The 19,188-nt window shown below is 39.1% G+C and overlaps 1 protein-coding gene across 2 annotated transcripts; it reads right to left on the bottom strand.

Annotated features, from left to right (window-relative positions):
* Positions 1-1,330: 1,330 nt before the first annotated feature.
* On the bottom strand, positions 1,331-12,158 carry mrps7 (mitochondrial ribosomal protein S7). 2 transcript variants are annotated; one of them, XM_061885067.1, is made up of 6 exons: positions 12,032-12,158; positions 6,594-6,785; positions 6,460-6,523; positions 4,575-4,742; positions 2,643-2,885; positions 1,331-2,030 (listed from the first exon to the last, which is right to left on the bottom strand). In XM_061885067.1, exons 1-5 carry the CDS (start codon positions 12,073-12,075, stop codon positions 2,664-2,666), a joined length of 690 nt encoding a protein of 229 aa, XP_061741051.1. In that variant the 5' UTR covers positions 12,076-12,158; the 3' UTR covers positions 1,331-2,030; positions 2,643-2,663. The 2 variants fall into 2 exon arrangements, with proteins under 2 accessions (XP_061741051.1, XP_061741050.1); XM_061885066.1 differs by lacking the exon at positions 1,331-2,030 and having other exon boundaries at positions 2,505-2,885.
* Between the last annotated feature and the right edge of the window lie 7,030 nt (positions 12,159-19,188).

Genomic DNA, 19,188 nt, shown 5'->3' with positions numbered 1-19,188 from the left:
GTATTCCCCGACTTAAACAAGTTGAAAAACTTATTCGGGTGTTCCCATTTAGCAGTCAATTGTACGGAATATGTACTGAACTGTGCAATCTACTAATAAAAGTTCCAATCAATCAACAGTGTATATTCAGAGCGTATGTATTAAAAAAATATATCCCAGTCCACAAGTATTATTTAAATCAGTGGTTCCCAAAGTGGGCGGTACCGCCCCCTGGGGGCGGTGGAAAGATTTGGGGGGGCGGTGAGGAAGAAGGGGGCGGTAGGGGGGCAGCAGTCCGAAGTCAACGTCAGAAGTTTGAACGTTTGTTTGACGATTTGTACACAACACGTGCAGCAGGACGAGTCAGTGGACGACGCATCAGGGTCCGGTTACCACACGCCGCTCTGGCCCAGTCAGATCCATCGTAGATCCGCGGGGATCTACGACTTCTTCTTAGTGAGTTCCAGCCTGATGTTGAGAAGCCTATGTCCCTGCACCAAGCACATCCATCCCATTAATATTAAGTGTGAGACAATGAAGGTTACTGGTGGAATGTTTATTTACCATTCTATGTTGCTGAAACAGTTAAAACTGCTAAAAAATAAATTGGTTTACTAAATTGGGTTTTATTTTTGAAATACACATTTGTGTTTAACCTTTCTCTTTTCAAATTGCAGCATACCAAATATCAAGAAAGAGGTGTTTGTTTCCATATGTGTCTGTGGGGGTTGGGGGGGATGGGGGTCGGGGGGGGGGGGGGCGCTAGGAATTCACTGGGGGGCCAAGGGGGCGCCAGCCTGCAAAAGTTTGGGAACCATTGATTTAAATGAAGATATGAAATACAATGACTTGGTTTATATTATTGTATATACTAGGTCAGGGGTAGGGAACCTATGGCTCTAGAGCCAGATGTGGCTCTTTTGATGACTGCACTTGGCTCTCAGATAAATCTTAGCTGACATTGCTTAACACGAGAAGTAATGAATAATTCCGCTGGTAAAAAGTGTCAAAATGATGTTCCAAATATAAAACATTCTCATGCATTTTCATCCATCCATCCAGTTTCTACCGCAGCTGTTCTAGAAGTCGCATTAATGGTAAGAAGTATTTTATATATTTTTAGTTAGCCTAAGAATAACAATGTTATTAAAAAGAATAAGAGACTTATTATAATCTAAAAATGTTGGTCTTTCTTAAAAATGCACGTATATAGTTGTATTCAGTGTTAAAAAAATATTATATGGCTCTCACGGAAATACTTTTAAAAATATTTGGCTTGTATGGCTCACTCAGCCAAAAAGGTTCCCGACCCCTGTACTAGATCATAAAATCAGTGTCAGTTGAGTCGGTCCATAGGTTGCCTGTAGGGATTTTTAATGTCCAGCAGATGTCAGTATTTAGTGACACAGTAGCAAAACAGTTTTGCAATGTGTCGAAACGCTTCACGAAGCCTCATCAACCCATCACTAGTGGCTTGCACACACACACAAGTGAATGCAAGGCTTACTTGGTCAACAGCCATACAGGTCACACTGAGGGTGGCCGTATAAACTACTTTAACACTATTACAAATATGCGCCACACTGTGAAGTCACACCAAGCAAGAATAACAAACACCGTAACAGAACATGAACACAACAGAACAAATACCCAGAACCTCTTGCAGCACAAACTCTTCCGGGACGCTACAACATACACCCCACCTACAACATCCGCACCGTAACAGAACATGAACACAACAGAACAAATACCCAGAAACCCTTGCAGCACAAACTCTTCCGGGACGCTACAACATACACCCCACCTACAACCAAACCCCGCCCCCCTCCAACCCCGCCCACCTCATTGTTATTTTATTTTCAAATTTATCAGACCCAGGACACGTTGGGAAGACTATGTCTCCCGGCTGGCCTGGGAACGCCTCGGGATCCCCCGGGAAGAGCTAGACGAAGTGGCTGGGGAGAGGGAAGTCTGGGTTTCCCTGCTTAGGCTGTTGCCCCCGCGACCCGACCTCGGATAAGCGGAAGATGATGGATGGATGGATGGATAGCCTGTGGAAAAAATGTTAATGTTGATATTTACCTCAGAAGGCTGCAAATAGAAAAGAGGCATTCATCCATCCATCCATCCATTTTCTAACGCTTATTCCCTTTGGGGTCGCAGGGGTGCTGGTGCCTATCTCAGTTACAATCGGGCGGAAGGCGGCGTACACCCTGGACAAGTCGTTACCTCATCGCAGGGCCAACACAGATAGACAGACAACATTCACGCTCACACACTAGAGACCTTTTAGTGTTGCCCATCAACCTATCCCTAGGAGCAATTTTTATTTGAAAGGCCATTGATATTTTTTATTATTATTGTTATTATTTGAAAACTCGATTTTGCATGTCACTACAAAGTTATATAAGCCTTGCTTGTCCAATATTCAATGCAAAACTTGTTTGGGTCGCTATTAAAAGGTTCATTTGTTCAACCTTGGCCCGCGGCTTTGTTCAGTTTTAAATTTTGGCCCACTCTGTATCTGAGTTTGACACCACTGCTTTATTAGGTTTCAATTTTGCAAAAATTCCTAATTCAAGGTGTGATGGATACGAATCCCCTTTGTTAGTGCACTGTCATTGCAGTTTGTTGTGTTCATTATCTACAAAAGCCTTTGTCACCTTCCAACATCCAGTCTTTGACTACCACCAGCGGTAATGGGCGTATGCTCTGTTGGATTCGGCCATCTTGTGCATATCGATCTTCTTCTTGAAAACGACGCCCTCCTTGGCGGCGGCCACCAGCAGCTCTTGGGAGAGTTTTTCGTACATGTGCACGCGGCGGTGTTTGTTCTCTCTGCACTCCGTGATCATCCATTTCATTGCCAGGAAGCGACGTCGACTGTCTTTCAGCGGCACAGGCACCTGGGTGAGTAGAGGGTGTAGATACACGGTAAAGTTACTGCCGGTTATTTTTGGTGTATCAACTGTTAGGTACAGATGCACTATATTGCCAAAAATATTTGACCACCCATACAAATGATGAGAATCAGGTGTTCTAATCACCTGGCCCGGCCACAGGTGTATAAAACAAGCACTTACTATAGGCATGGAGACTGTTTCTACAAACATTTGTGAAACTATGGGCCGCTTTCAGTGATTTCCAGCGTGGAACTGTTATAGGATGCCACCTGTGCAACAAATCCAGTCGTGAAATTTCCTCGCTCCTAAATATTCCAAACACAACTGTCGGGTTTATTATAAAAAAAAAAAAAATGGAAGAGTTTGGGAACAACAGCAACTCAGCCACCAAGTGGTAGGCCATGTAAATTGACAGAAGGCTCAGCGGATCCCGAAGGGACTTTCTGACTTCGACTTGTTGCTACAGAGCTCCTAACTTCATGTGACCTTCCAATCAGCCCACGTACGGTGCGCAGAGAGCTTCATGGAATGGGTTTCCATGGCCAAGCAGCTGCATCTAAGCCATACGTCACCAAGTCTAATGCAAAGCGTGGGATGCAGTGGTGTAAAGCACGTCGCCGATGGACTCTAGAGCAGTGGAGATGCCTTCTCTGGAGTGATGAATCACACTTTTCAATCTGGCCCTCTGATGACCCAGTCTGGGTTTGGAGGTTGCCAAGAGAACGCTACATTTTGGACCGCATTGTGCGGAGCGTGAAATTTGGTGGAGGAGGAATTATGGTGTGGAGTTGTTTTTCAGAAGCTGGGCTTGGCTGCTTAGTTCCAGTGAAAGGAACTTTGAATGCCCCAGGTTACCAAAACATTTTGGACAATTCCATGCTCCCAACCTTGTGGGAACAGTTTGGAGCGGGTCCCTTCTTCTTCCAACATGACTGTGCACCAGTGCACAAAGCAATGTCCATAAAGAAAATGACAGTCTGGTGTGGATAAACTTGACTGGCCTGCACAGAGTCCTAACCTGAACCCTATAATACACCATTGGGATTAATTAAAAAGGAGACTGAGAGCCAGGCCTTCTCCACCAACATCAGTGTGTGACCTCACCAATGCGCTTTTGGACGAATGGTGGAAAATTCCTATAAACACACTCCGCAACCTTGTGGATAGCCTTCCCAAAAGAGTTGAAGCTGTAATAGCTGCAAAAGGTGGACCCACATCATATTGAACCCTATTGGTAAAGAATGGGATGGCACTTCAAGTTCATATGTGAGTCAAGGCAGGTGGACAAATACTTTTGGCATTATAGTGTATGAAGGAGAATTACAGCCACAATAAAAACCGTAACAAATATATTTGTACTGACTTTTCCTCCTCAAAAGTTGACTTCTCCACAAATCAAAAAGTCCTTAAATGATCATTTATTTTCCTAAAATGTCAAACTTTATGGAAAATACATAACTTATTTTCTGAAAACTTACGTTTCTTGAAAATAACTTACCCAAAATTACATTTTTACCTTCAAAAATAGTTTTTCTTAAGTGACTGAAACTTTTCTTAAAAAACATATTTTAAAAGTAATTTACAGATCAAAAATAGACTACAATTCTCAAAAATCAGACATGTTCCCCCTCAAATTTAAAACAAAATAGTCTTTTTTTAATCGGTAGTATACAACTTAAAATCAGCACTGACCTGGTAGACCCTTGCACCTCTCGTGATGCTAGCAAGACCTACTACTGGCATGCAGTTCTCTATACCCTGGTGGAAGATGGCGTAAGGGTTGCACTCAATCTCCTCTCGCTTGTCCTCCGGAGCTTTGTGGTATTTCTCCACCTGTTTCCTTTTGATATGCTCCAAAGTCTGGGGAAAATGGGTAAAATATGTTTTGACTTGTCCTCAAAATAGTGGCCCTGTTTTGAATAAACACATCAATGAAATGTCTCCTTCCAATCTATATTATGAATAAGTATAATTTACAGGCTTGGTACTCAGTTGAGCATGGACAAAACCCAAAACCAGTGAAGTTAGCACGTTGTGTAAATGGTAAAAAAAAACAATAGAATGATTTGCAAATCCTTTTCAACCTGTATTCAATTGAATAGACTGCAAAGACAAGATACTTAATGTTCACACTGAAAAACTTCCATATTTTTTTGCAAATATTAGCTCATTTGGAATTTGACGCCTGCAAAATATTTAAAAAAAGCTGGCACAAGTGACAAAAAAGACTGAGAAAGTTGAGAAATGCTCATCAAACACTTATTAGGAACATTCCACAGGTGAACAGGCTAATTGGGAACAGGCGGGTGCCATGATTTGGTATAAAAGCAGCTTCCATGAAATGCTCAGTCATTCACAAACAAAGATAGGGTGAGGGCCACCACTTAGTGAACAATTGCACATTGTCCAACAGTTTAACAAGAACATTTCTCAACAAGCTATTCCAAGGAATTTAAGGATTTCAGCATCTACGGTCTGTAATATCATCAAAAGGTTCGGAGAATCTGGAGAAATCACTGCACGTAAGCGATGATATTACGGACCTTCCATCCCTCAGGCGGTACGGCATCAAAAAGCGACATCAGTGTGTAAAGAATATCACCACATGGGCTCAGAAACACTTCAGAAAACCACTGTCAGTAACTACAGTTTGTCGCTATATCTGCAAGTACAAGATAAAACTCTACTATGCAAAGCCAAAGCCGTCTATCAACAACACCCAGAAATGCTGTCGGCTTCGCTGGGCCCGAGATCATCTAAGATGGACTGACACAAAATGAAAAAGTGTTCTGCGGTCTGACGAGGCCCCATTTCAAATTGTTTTTGGAAACTGTGGACGTTGTGTCCTCCGTAACAAAGAGGAATAGAACCACCCGAATTGTTGTAGGAGCAAAGTTCAAAAGCCAGCATCTGTGATGGTATGGGGGTGTATTAGTGCCCAAGGCATGGGTAACTTACACATCTGTGAGGGCACCATTAATCCTGAAAGGTACATACAGGTTATGGAGCAACATATATTGCCATCCAAGCAAGGTTTTCATGGACGCCCCTGCTTATTTCAGCATGACAATGCCAAGCCACGTGTTACAACAGCGTGGCTTCATAGTAAAAGAGTGCGGGTAGTAGACTGGCCTGCCTGTAGTCCAGACCTGTGGACTACAGGTCGACAATATGACAAGGGAGACCCTGGACTGTTGAACAACTTAAGCTGTACATCAAGCAAGAATTGGAAAGAATTCCACCTGAAAAGCTTCAAAAATTGGCCTCCTCAGTTCCCAAACGTTTGCTGAGTGTTGTTAAAAGGAAAGGCCATGTAACACAGTGGTCAAAAGGCCCCTGTGACAACTTTTTTTTCCAATGTGTTGCTGCCATTAAATTCTAAATTAAGGATTATATGCAAAAAAAATAAGTTTCTGAGTTTGAATGTTAAGTATCTTGTCTTTGCAGTCTATTCAATTACATATAAGTTGAAAAGAATTTGCAAATCATTGTATTCTTTAATTAACCATTTACACAACGTGCCAACTTCACTTTTTTTTTTTTTTTTTTTTAAACACTTCATGGTGTGTTCAAGTACCTCTGTCATGATCTGTTTTGCCAAAATCTTTTCTCCTTTCGTCATCATCATGTTGATGAATTTACTGGAATAAGGAAAGACAAACGTGATGAAATGTTTGTTATACAAATCATCCTTTGTACAAGTGCAAGTACTTGACGAGCGGCTCGTCAAAAACCGAGCTGGAGACACTGTTGATTGCTGCCTTGATGGGTCTGACTGCCTTCAGCTCCAGCGCTTCCTTCTCCTCGGCGCTCAGTTCGGTTTCTTGTCTGTTGTACGCCTCCTTCTTCACCTCTGGCTCCAGGTAGTAAGGATTGTATCTGCTCCATCGCATCGCCATCACCCTGCAAAACCCCAAATATTAATTGGTACTGTCGTCAGAATATCACACAATGTTGATGACGATGTAAGATACACTATATTGCCAAAAGTATTTGGCCACCTGCATTGACACACATATGAACTTGAAGTGCCATCCCATTCCAAACCCTTAGGGTTCAATATGATGTCGGTACACCCTTTGCAGCTATTATTAGCTTCAACTCTTCTGTGAAGGCTGTCCACAAGGTTGCGGAGTGTGTTTATAGGAATTTTCCACCATTCTTCCAAAAGTGCATTAGTGAGGTCACACACTGATGTTGGTCGAGAAGGCCTGGCTCTCAGTCTCTATTTTAATTCATCCCAAATGTGTTCTGTCGAGTTCAGGTCAGGACTCTGTGCAGACCAGTCAAGTTCATCTACATCAGACTCGGTCATCCATATCTTTATGGACCTTGCTTTGGTGCACGGACATGTTGGAAGATGAAGGGGCCCGCTCCAAACTGTTCCCACAAGGTTGGGAGCATGGAATTGTCCAAAATGTTTTGGTATGCTAGAGCATTCAAAGTTCCTTTCACTGGAACTAAGGGGCCAAGCCCAACTCCTGAAAATTAACCCCACACCATAATTCCTCCTCCACTAAATTTCACACTCAGCACAATGCAGTCCAAAATGTAGCGTTCTCCTGGCAACCTCCAAACCCAGACTCGTCCATCAGATTGTCAGATGGAAAAGCGTGATTCATCCCATCACTCCAGACAACACGTCTCCAGTGCTCTAGAGTCCAGTGGCGACGTGCTTTACACCACTGCATCCCACGCTTTGCATTGGGCTGGGTGATGCATGGCTTAGATGCAGCTGCTCGGCCATGGAACTCCATTCCACGAAGCTCTCTGCGTACTGTACGTGGGCTGATTGGAAGGTCCCATGAAGTTTGGAGCTCTGTAGCAACTGACTGTGCAGCAAGTCTTTGCACTATGCGCTTTTAGCATCCGCTGACCCATCTATGTCAGTTTTCGTGGCTGAGTTGCTGTTGTTCCAAAACTCTTCCATTTTCTTATAATAAAGTTGACTTTGAAATATTTAGGAGCGAGAAAATTTTACGACTGGATTCGTTGCACAGGTGGCATCCGACGACCGTTCCACGCTGGAAATCACTGAGAGCGGCCCATTCTGTCACAAATGTTTGTAGAAACAGTCTCCATGCCTAAGTGCTTGATTTTATACACCTGTGTCCGGGCCAAGTGATTCGGACCCCGGATTCTCATCATTTGGATGAGTGGCCAAATACTTTTGGCAATATAGTATATATTTCTGTGGTTTATCCGTTGTACAGTGCTCAATACCGGGATACAGCGGAATATACGTCAGGTTTGGAAAATACACAGAGGCTGTTTCATCTGTACGAGCCTGTTCTGCAGGGGGATTTTAAAAAATCCCCTGAAGAGCAGGGAAACCTATGAAACAGGCTTGTAAGGATGGAATAGCCCAGGGGTCACCAATGCGGTGCCCGCGGGCACCAGGTAGCCCGTAGGGACCATATGAGTCGCCCGCTGGCCTGTTCTAAAAATAGCTCAAATAGCAGCACTTACCAGTGAGCTGCCTCTATTTTTTTTATTTACTAGCAAGCTGGTCTCGCTTTGCTCGACATTTTTCATTCTAAGAGAGACAAAACTGAAATAGAATTTGAAAATCCAAGAAAATATTTCAAAGACTTGGTCTTCACTTGTTTAGATAAATTCATTTATATTTTTACTTTGCTTCTTATAACTTTAAGAAAGACAATTTTAGAGAAAAAAGACAACCTTAAAAATGATTTTAGTATTTTTTAAACACATATACCTTTCTACCTTTTAAATTCCTCCCTCTTCTTTCCTGACAATTTAAATCAATGTTCAAGTAAATTTATTTTTTTTATCGTAAAGAATAATAAATACATTTTAATTTAATTCTTCATTGTAGCTTCTGTTTTTTTGACGAAGAATATTTGTGAAATACATGATTAAAATTCCCAAAAATTATTCTGGTGAATCTAGAAAATCTTTAGAATCAAATTTAAATCCTATTTCAAAGTCTTTTGAATTTCTTTTAAAATTTTTGTTCTGGAAAATCTAGAAAAGATAATGATTTGTTATTGTTAGAAATATAGCTTGGTCCAATTTGTTATATATTCTAACAAAGTCCAGATTGGATTTTAACCTATTTAAAACATGTCATCAAAATTCTAAAATTAATTTTAATCAGAAAAAATTACTAATGCATTGGGAGAATGGCCGCGTGCAACCCAAAGGTCCCTGGTTCAAATCCCACCTAGTACCAACTTGGTCACGTCCGTTGTGTCCTGAGCAAGACACTTCACCCTTGCTCCTGATGGGTGCTGGTTAGCGCCTTGCATGACAGCTCCCTCCATCAGTGTGTGAATGTGTGTGTGAATGGGTAAATGTGGAAGTAGTGTCAAAGCGCTTTGAGTACCTTGAAGGTAGAAAAGCGCTATACAAGTACAACCCATTTATCATTTATTTAATGATGTTCCATAGAGGCAAAAACTCGGACATGGGAAGAGTTTGGGGAAGCCATGGAAAACGACTTCCGGACGGCTTCGAAGCGATTCTGGACCACCATACGCCGCCTCAGGAAGGGGAAGCAGTGCACTATCAACACCGTGTATGGTGCGGATGGTGTTCTGCTGACTTCGACTGTGGATGTTGTGGATCGGTGGAGGGAATACTTCGAAGACCTCCTCAATCCCACCAACACGTCTTCCTTTGAGGAAGCGGTGCCTGGGGAGGCTGCAGTGGACTCTCCGATTTCTGGGGCTGAGGTCGCTGAGGTAGTTAAAAAGCTCCTCGGCGGCAAGGCCCCAGGGGTGGATGAGATCCGCCCGGAGTTCCTTAAGGCTCTGGATGCTGTGGGGCTGTCTTGGTTGACAAGACTCTGCAGCATCGCGTGGACATCGGGGGCGGTACCTCTGGATTGGCAGACCGGGGTGGTGGTCCCTCTCTTTAAGAAGGGGGACCGGAGGGTGTGTTCCAACTATCGTGGGATCACACTCCTCAGCCTTCCCGGTAAGGTTTATTCAGGTGTACTGGAGAGGAGGCTTCGCCGGATAGTCGAACCTCGGATTCAGGAGGAACAGTGTGGTTTTCGTCCTGGTCGTGGAACTGTGGACCAGCTCTATACTCTCGGCAGGGTTCTTGAGGGTGCATGGGAGTTTGCCCAACCAGTCTACATGTGCTTTGTGGACTTGGAGAAGGCATTCGACCGTGTCCCTCGGGAAGTCCTGTGGGGAGTGCTCAGAGAGTATGGGGTATCGGACTGTCTTATTGTGGCGGTCCGCTCCCTGTACGATCAGTGCCAGAACTTGGTCCGCATTGCCGGCAGTAAGTCGGACACATTTCCAGTGAGGGTTGGACTCCGCCAAGGCTGTCCTTTGTCACCGATTCTGTTCATAACTTTTATGGACAGAATTTCTAGGCGCAGCCAAGGCGTTGAGGGGATCCGGTTTGGTGGCCACGGGATTAGGTCTCTGCTTTTTGCAGATGATGTAGTCCTGATGGCTTCATCTGACCGGGATCTTCAGCTCTCACTGGATCGGTTCGCAGCCGAGTGTGAAGCGACCGGAATGAGAATCAGCACCTCCAAGTCCGAGTCCATGGTTCTCGCCCGGAAAAGGTTGGAGTGCCATCTCCGGGTTGGGGAGGAGACCCTCCCCCAAGTGGAGGAGTTCAAGTACCTAGGAGTCTTGTTCACGAGTGAGGGAAGAGTGGATCGTGAGATCGACAGGCGGATCGGTGCGGCGTCTTCAGTAATGCGGACGTTGTATCGATCCGTTGTGGTGAAGAAGGAGCTGAGCCGGAAGGCAAAGCTCTCAATTTACCGGTCGATCTACGTTCCCATCCTCACCTATGGTCATGAGTTTTGGGTCATGACCGAAAGGATAAGATCACGGGTACAAGCGGCCGAAATGAGTTTCCTCCGCCGGGTGGCGGGGCTCTCCCTTAGAGATAGGGTGAGAAGCTCTGTCATCCGGGAGGAACTCAAAGTAAAGCCGCTGCTCCTTCACATCGAGAGGAGCCAGATGAGGTGGTTCGGGCATCTGGTCAGGATGCCACCCGAACGCCTCCCTAGGGAGGTGTTTAGGGCACGTCCAGCTGGTAGGAGGCCACGGGGAAGACCCAGGACACGTTGGGAAGACTATGTCTCCCGGCTGGCCTGGGAACGCCTCGGGATCCCCCGGGAAGAGCTCGACGAAGTGGCTGGAGATAGGGAAGTCTGGGTTTCCCTGCTTAGGCTGCTGCCCCCGCGACCCGACCTCGGATAAGCGGAAGATGATGGATGGATGGATGTTCCATAGACTCTTTTTTTAATTTTAACAAAAAGATTCAAATTAGCTAGCTTTTCTCTTCTTTTTTCGGTTGATTTTGAATTTCAAAGAGTCGAAACTGAAGATAAACTGTTTCAAAATTAAATTTTTATTTTTTTCCTGTTTTCTCCTCTTTTAAACCGGTCAATTAAGTGTTTTTTTTCGTCATTTATTCCCCACAAAAAACCTTCCGTAAAAGGAAAAAAAATGTACGACGGAATTACAGACAGAAATACCCATTTTTTAATATATCTATACAGATTTATTCATTAAAAGTAAATTGAGCAAATCGTTCCGGCTTCCTCCCACTTCCGAAGACATGCACCTGGTTGATTGGCAACACTAAAATGATCCCTAGTGTGTGAATGTTGTCTGTATATCTGCGTTGGCCCTGCAATGAGGTGGCGACTTGTCCAGGGTGTACACCGCCTTCCGCCTGATTGAAGCTGAGATAGGCGCCAGCGACCTCAAAAGGGAATAAGCGGTAGGAAATGGATGGATGGGCTATTTCTGGCAATTTAATTAAGTGTGTATCAAACTGGTAGCCCTTCGCATTAATCAGTACCCAAGAAGTAGCTCTTGCTTTCAAAAATGTTGTTGACCCCTGAAATAGCCTCTGTGTTTTGTTTTGTTTTATCAATTGTAGGGGAAGCCAAATACTTTGGGCAATATAGTGTATGAACTAATGAGCAACACAAAGTGAGTAAATATTCAGTACTTGTAATTCATGTTTTATCAACAACACTGCAGTGCTGCTTATTGGCTCATCTTCAACTCATCAATACACAATTACAGCAATGCGACAGAATGTATCCCTCCATTTATCGTTTCTTTCAAACAAAAGCATTCTCTTAAACATTATATTACACAAACTATCAGTATGTTTAACTTAAAAACATGTTTTATTACCTTGGCGTCCAAGGTTTTAATAGACCGGTGGTGAAAGTCGCCATGTCGAAATTCAAGTCTGGTCAGGACCCCGAGAGGAAGTTTAGCATTCCGTGAAGATGCCTGTATAAAATAAAATAGTTTTTTTTTTAAATAGTCAAGTCATGTTGGAAATAAGACAGAAAGTTTAGCACTCCGTGAAAATGCCTGTATAGAATAAAATAGTTTATTTTTTCTAAATAGTCAAGTCATGTTGGAAATAAGACAGAAAGTTTAGCACTCCGTGAAAATGCCTGTATAAAATAAAATAGTTTTTTTTTTTTAATAGTCAAATCATGTTGGAAATAAGACAGAAAGTTTAGCACTCCGTGAAAATGCCTGTATAAAATAAAATAGTTTTTTTTTTAAATAGTCAAGTCATGTTGGAAATAAGACAGAAAGTTTAGCATTCCGTGAAGATGCCTGTATAAAATAAAATAGTTTTTTTTTAAATAGTCAAGTCATGTTGGAAATAAGACAGAAAGTTTAGCACTCCGTGAAAATGCCTCTATAAAATAAAATATATGTATTTTTTTAAATAGTCAAGTCATGTTGGAAATAAGACAGAAAGTTTAGCACTCCGTGAAAATGCCTGTATAAAATAAAATAGTTTATTGTTTTTAAATAGTCAAGTCATGTTGGAAATAAGACAGAAAGTTTAGCATTCCGTGAAGATGCCTGTATAAAATAAAATAGTTTTTTTTTTTTAAATAGTCAAGTCATGTTGGAAATAAGACAGAAAGTTTAGCATTCCGTGAAGATGCCTGTATAAAATAAAATAGTTGTTTTTTTTAAATAGTCAAGTCATGTTGGAAATAAGACAAAAAGTTTAGCACTCCGTGAAAATGCCTGTATAAAATAAAATATATTTTTTTTTAAATAGTCAAGTCATGTTGGAAATAAGACAGAAAGTTTAGCATTCCGTGAAAATGCCTGTATAAAATAAAATAGTTTTTTTTTTAAATAGTCAAGTCATGTTGGAAATAAGACAGAAAGTTTAGCATTCCGTGAAGATGCCTGTATAAAATAAAATAGTTTTTTTTTAAATAGTCAAGTCATGTTGGAAATAAGACAGAAAGTTTAGCACTCCGTGAAAATGCCTCTATAAAATAAAATATATGTATTTTTTTAAATAGTCAAGTCATGTTGGAAATAAGACAGAAAGTTTAGCACTCCGTGAAAATGCCTGTATAAAATAAAATAGTTTATTGTTTTTAAATAGTCAAGTCATGTTGGAAATAAGACAGAAAGTTTAGCATTCCGTGAAGATGCCTGTATAAAATAAAATAGTTTTTTTTTTTTAAATAGTCAAGTCATGTTGGAAATAAGACAGAAAGTTTAGCATTCCGTGAAGATGCCTGTATAAAATAAAATAGTTGTTTTTTTTAAATAGTCAAGTCATGTTGGAAATAAGACAAAAAGTTTAGCACTCCGTGAAAATGCCTGTATAAAATAAAATATATTTTTTTTTAAATAGTCAAGTCATGTTGGAAATAAGACAGAAAGTTTAGCATTCCGTGAAAATGCCTGTATAAAATAAAATAGTTTTTTTTTTAAATAGTCAAGTCATGTTGGAAATAAGACAGAAAGTTTAGCATTCCGTGAAGATGCCTGTATAAAATAAAATAGTTTTTTTTTTTAAATAGTCAAGTCATGTTGGAAATAAGACAGAAAGTTTAGCACTCCGTGAAGATGCCTGTATAAAATAAAATGTTTTTTTTTTTTTAAATAGTCAAGTCATGTTGGAAATAAGACAGAAAGTTTAGCATTCCGTGAAGATGCCTGTATAAAATAAAATAGTTTATTGTTTTTGAATAGTCAAGTCATGTTGGAAATAAGACCGAAAGTTTAGCACTCCGTGAAAATGCCTGTATAAAATAAAATAGTTTTTTTTTTTTTAAATAGTCAAGTCATGTTGGAAATAAGACAGAAAGTTTAGCATTCCGTGAAAATGCCTGTATAAAATAAAAGAGTTTTTTTTTTTAAATAGTCAAGTCATGTTGGAAATAAGACAGAAAGTTTAGCATTCCGTGAAGATGCCTGTATAAAATAAAATAGTTTTTTTTTTAAATAGTCAAGTCATGTTGGAAATAAGACAGAAAGTTTAGCACTCCGTGAAAATGCCTGTATAAAATAAAATAGTTTTTTTTTTTAAATAGTCAAGTCATGTTGGAAATAAGACAGAAAGTTTAGCACTCCGTGAAAATGCCTGTATAAAATAAAATAGTTTTTTTTTTTAAATAGTCAAGTCATGTTGGAAATAAGACAGAAAGTTTAGCACTCTGTGAAAATGCCTGTATAAAATAAAATAGTTTTTTTTTTAAATAGTCAAGTCATGTTGGAAATAAGACAGAAAGTTTAGCACTCCGTGAAAATGCCTGTATAAAATAAAATAGTTTTTTTTTTTTAAATAGTCAAGTCATGTTGGAAATAAGACAGAAAGTTTAGCACTCCGTGAAAATGCCTGTATAAAATAAAATAGTTTTTTTTTTAAATAGTCAAGTCATGTTGGAAAAAAGACAGAAAGTTTAGCACTCCGTGAAAATGCCTGTATAAAATAAAATAGTTTATTGTTTTTGAATAGTCAAGTCATGTTGGAAATAAGACAGAAAGTTTAGCACTCCGTGAAAATGCCTGTATAAAATAAAATAGTTTTTTTTTTTTGAAATAGTCAAGTCATGTTGGAAATAAGACAGAAAGTTTAGCACTCCGTGAAAATGCCTGTATAAAATAAAAGAGTTTTTTTTTTTTAAATAGTCAAGTCATGTTGGAAATAAGACAGAAAGTTTAGCACTCCGTGAAAATGCCTGTATAAAATAAAATAGTTTATTTTTTTTAAATAGTCAAGTCATGTTGGAAATAAGACAGAAAGTTTAGCACTCCGTGAAAATGCCTGTATAAAATAAAATAGTTTATTTTTTTTAAATAGTCAAGTCATGTTGGAAATAAGACAGAAAGTTTAGCACTCCGTGAAAATGCCTGCATAAAATAAAATAGTTTTTTTTTTTTAAATAGTCAAGTCATGTTGGAAATAAGACAGAAAGTTTAGCACTCCGTGAAAATGCCTGTATAAAATAAAATAGTTTTTTTTTTTTTAAATAGTCAAGTCATGTTGGAAATAAGACAGAAAGTTTAGCACTCCGTGAATATGCCTGTATAAAATAAAATAGTTTTTTTTTTAATAGTCAAGTCATGTTGGAAATAAGACAGAAAGTTTAGCACTCCGTGAAAATGCCTGTATAAAATAAAAGATGTTTTTTTAATAGTCAAGTCATGTTGGAAATAAAAAAGAAAGACCCTTCAGATATTAAGGCAGAAAGGAAATGTCAATCATGGAATACAATGTAAACAAAAAAGTAAAATCACTGAACACCTAATATAACCTTTTAAAATGAACATGCAAAAATAAAGAATTTGTAAGAAATGCCTCAAAGTGTAAGAAAATAGTGCAAAGTGTGAAAATATAAAAAGAGAAACTTGAGAAGAACTATTTTCTGCAGGTTTAGTGCCAGGACGTTACAGCAGTGCTCTAAAGGGTGAGCGTGGCTAAGAAAGCGTGGTATTAGCGGTCATCATTCACAGACCACATTGGTCTGACTACGGTCCCCTTTGGAAAAATCTTCCATACTGTCTAGGTGACTCTTTTATTGATATCGATTAGCTGTCTATTGCGATGCATATTGGTATGTTTTATCGCCGTGGACCCCGCTCTTCATCAAGTCTCCCAAGATGTCAGGAAAACTACCACCACCAGTCAAAGATAGAATCCTTGAACATATAAGGATCTGCCCCTTTAAAATTCAAACTTTTTTATTCTTATTTCTTTCATATGTTCAGTGACTTGGATGTTCCCACTTTCACTAAAAAACTACTCAATGACTTGCTGTTACATTTTTTAAACCCACGTTATCAAACGGTTTATTGGCACATGCAGATGCAGAACAATGCAGCTAGCTGCCTTTTCCACAATTGACAGTCAAAATCATGACTTTAGTACAGATGAGGCAAAGGAGGGCTTCACCCGGTCCCATTTGTCCCAGTAGATGTAAACAAAACAATCTGTGAAGGGAAGGACAAAAATGCATTTAATAAAATAGATTCTTATGAATGATTTATAGTTATAATTATAGTTAATTAAAGTTACTTTGCAGGTTAATGTGTGTCTATTACAAAAGCTTATTTTGGACACTGAATTCATGTAACTTTTTGTTTTACGTTTCCATATTTTTTTACATCAAATAAACTGACAATTTTATTGAATCGGAATCTGTTTGTTTAAAAAAATATGTGTTGTTAAAGTTCATTAAAAAAAATTAAAATCAAAAAAAAAAAAGAAACAAGAAAGAAAGTTTAGCACTCTGTGAAGATGCCTGTATAAAATAAAAGACGTTTTTTTTTTGTTTTTGTTTTTTTAAAGGTTTATTTATAAATTTCAACAATTACAAACAGTAAGTCGAACAACAATATAAAACATTATGAAAACAGTACAAAACAGCGCCAGGGGGTTGTAAGTTCAAAATAATAAAAATAGAATACAAAAATATATATATATATATATATATATAATAAACAAAATGCAAAGCCGTAGGCTTATTCAGATTCATCAAACAACTTAGATTTGGAACACAGCATCATTGTTTTCACAGCTTTTTTGTTGTTAGAGGTAGAGAGCGTTTTAATGTAAAGTTCCAGATCTTTTTTAAAGGCACAAAAGATAGGACGGGTATTAAGAAACTTACACTTATGAATGTAAAACTTAGCCAATAAAATAATGAGGTTGCAAAGGTAGAATTCCTTTTCAAATTTTTGTTCATACAGTGTAAAACAAAAAAATTACATCTTTAAAGTAAAGCACAAATTTGTCATAAATATTGTCCAGGATGAAGCGACAGATGCCCTGCCATTGTGACCAAGTGTTGTCACAAGTCTAAAACAAGTGGTTGAAGACGTTTTTTTTAATAGTCAAGTCATGTTGGAAATAAGAGAGAAAGTTTAGCACTCCGTGAAGATGCCTGCATAAAATAAAAAGTAAATAAAACATGTTTATTCAACAATTATGAATAGGATTTGAATCAATGCGTGTGTATTTTCTGCGATTAATCAATTGTTGCTTTAGGGACTGAATGTCCCTTTGGGACAGAGGACCCTATTGTATTTCTAAGGTTTTAATATTATTATTATTATTATTATTTATTATTATTATTACTCCGCCGCCTCTTCGAGCTGTAATTTGACCCCCTTAGCATGCTTCAAAACTCCCCAAATTTTACACATACACATCAGGACTGGCGAAAATTGCCATATAATAAAAAAATAATAGTAATAAAAAAATCAAAATTGCGCTCTAGCGTCCCCTAGGACAAAACACAGACAAAACTGCTTGTAACTTTCGTTAGGAATGTCGTACAGACATAAAACAAAAAACTCTATGTAGGTCTCACTTAGACCTACATTTCATACATTGACTTCCTTCAGCAAAAATCAACGAGAAGTTGGCCAAAACCCCTTCAACACAAAAGTTTCCTAAAAATTGTCATTTTCGCCTCTTTGAGCTGTAATTTGACCCCCTTAAAATACTTCAAAACTCACCAAACTGGACACACACATCAGAACTGGCGGAAATTAAGATCTAATTTAAAAAATAAAAATAAAAACAACTAAAAATTGTGCTCTAGCGCCCCCTGGGAATAAAACACAGAAAAAACTGCTCCTAGGAAGAAAACACAGACAAAACTGCTTGTAACTTCCGTTAGGAATTTCGTAGAGACATGAAACAAAAATCTCTATGTAGGTCTCACTTAGACCTACATTTCATACATTGACTTCCTTCAGCAAAAATCAACGAGAAGTTGGCCAAAACCCCTTCAACACAAAAGTTTCCTAAAAATTGTCATTTTTGCCTCTTTGAGCTGTAATTTGACCCCCTTAAAATACTTCAAAACTCACCAAACTCGACACACACATCAGGACTGGTGAAAATTGCGATCTAATGAAAAAAAAAAAAAATACTCAAAATTGCGCTCTAGCGCCCCCTAGGAATAAAACTCTGACAAAACTGCTCTTGGGAAGAAAACACAGACCAAACTGCTTGTAACTTCTGGTAAGAATGTCGTAGAGACATTAAACAAAAACCTCTATGTAGGTCTGACTTAGAACTACATTTCATACGCTAACTTTCTTCAGCAAAAATCAACAAGAACTTGGCAAAAACTCCTTCAACACAAAAGTTTCCTAAAAATTGTAATTTTTGCCTCTTTGAGCTGTAATTTGATCCTCTTAAAATGCTTCAAAATTCACCAAGCTCGACACACACATCAGGACTGGTGAAAATTGCGATCTAATGAAAAAAAACAAAACTCCAAATTGCGTTCTAGCGCCCCCTAGGAATAAAACACTGACAAAACTACTCTTGGGAAGAAAACAGATACAACTGCTTGTAACTTCCGGTAAGAATGTCGTAGAGACATGAAACAAAAACCTCCATGTAGGTCTCACTTACACCTACATTTCATACACTGACCTCCTTCAGCAAAAATCAACACTAAGTTGGCAAAAAAACCCCTTCAACACAAAAGTTTCCTAAACATTTTCATTTTTGCCTCTTTGAGCTGTAATTTGACACTTTTAAAATGCTTCAAAACTCACCAAACTGTACACACACATCAGGACTGGCGAAAATTACGATCTAATTAAAAAAAACAAACCCCAAAACTCAAAATTGCGCTCTAGCGCCCCCTAGGAATAAAACACAGAAAAAACTGCTCCTAGGAAGAAAACACAGACAAAACTGCTTGTAAATTCCAGTAAGAATGTCGGAGAGACATGAAAGAAAAATCTCTATGTAGGTCTCACTTAGACCTACTTTTCATACACTGACTTCCTTCAGCAAAAATCAACAAGAAGTTGGCAAAAAACCCTTCAACACAAAAGTTTCCTAAACGATGTCATTTTTCCCTGTTTGAGCTGTAATTTGACCCCCTTAAAATGCTTCAAAACTCACCAAACTGGACACACACATCAGGACTGGCAAAAATTAAGATCTAATTAAAAAAAACAAACCCCAAAACTCAAAATTGTGCTCTAGCGCCCCCTGAGAATAAAACACAGAAAAAACTGCTCCTAGGAAGAAAACACAGACA

Source organism: Nerophis ophidion, linkage group LG23 (genome assembly GCF_033978795.1).
Source record: "Nerophis ophidion isolate RoL-2023_Sa linkage group LG23, RoL_Noph_v1.0, whole genome shotgun sequence".
Lineage (NCBI taxonomy): Eukaryota > Metazoa > Chordata > Actinopteri > Syngnathiformes > Syngnathidae > Nerophis > Nerophis ophidion.
This window is presented reverse-complemented; position numbering and strand designations above follow the sequence as displayed.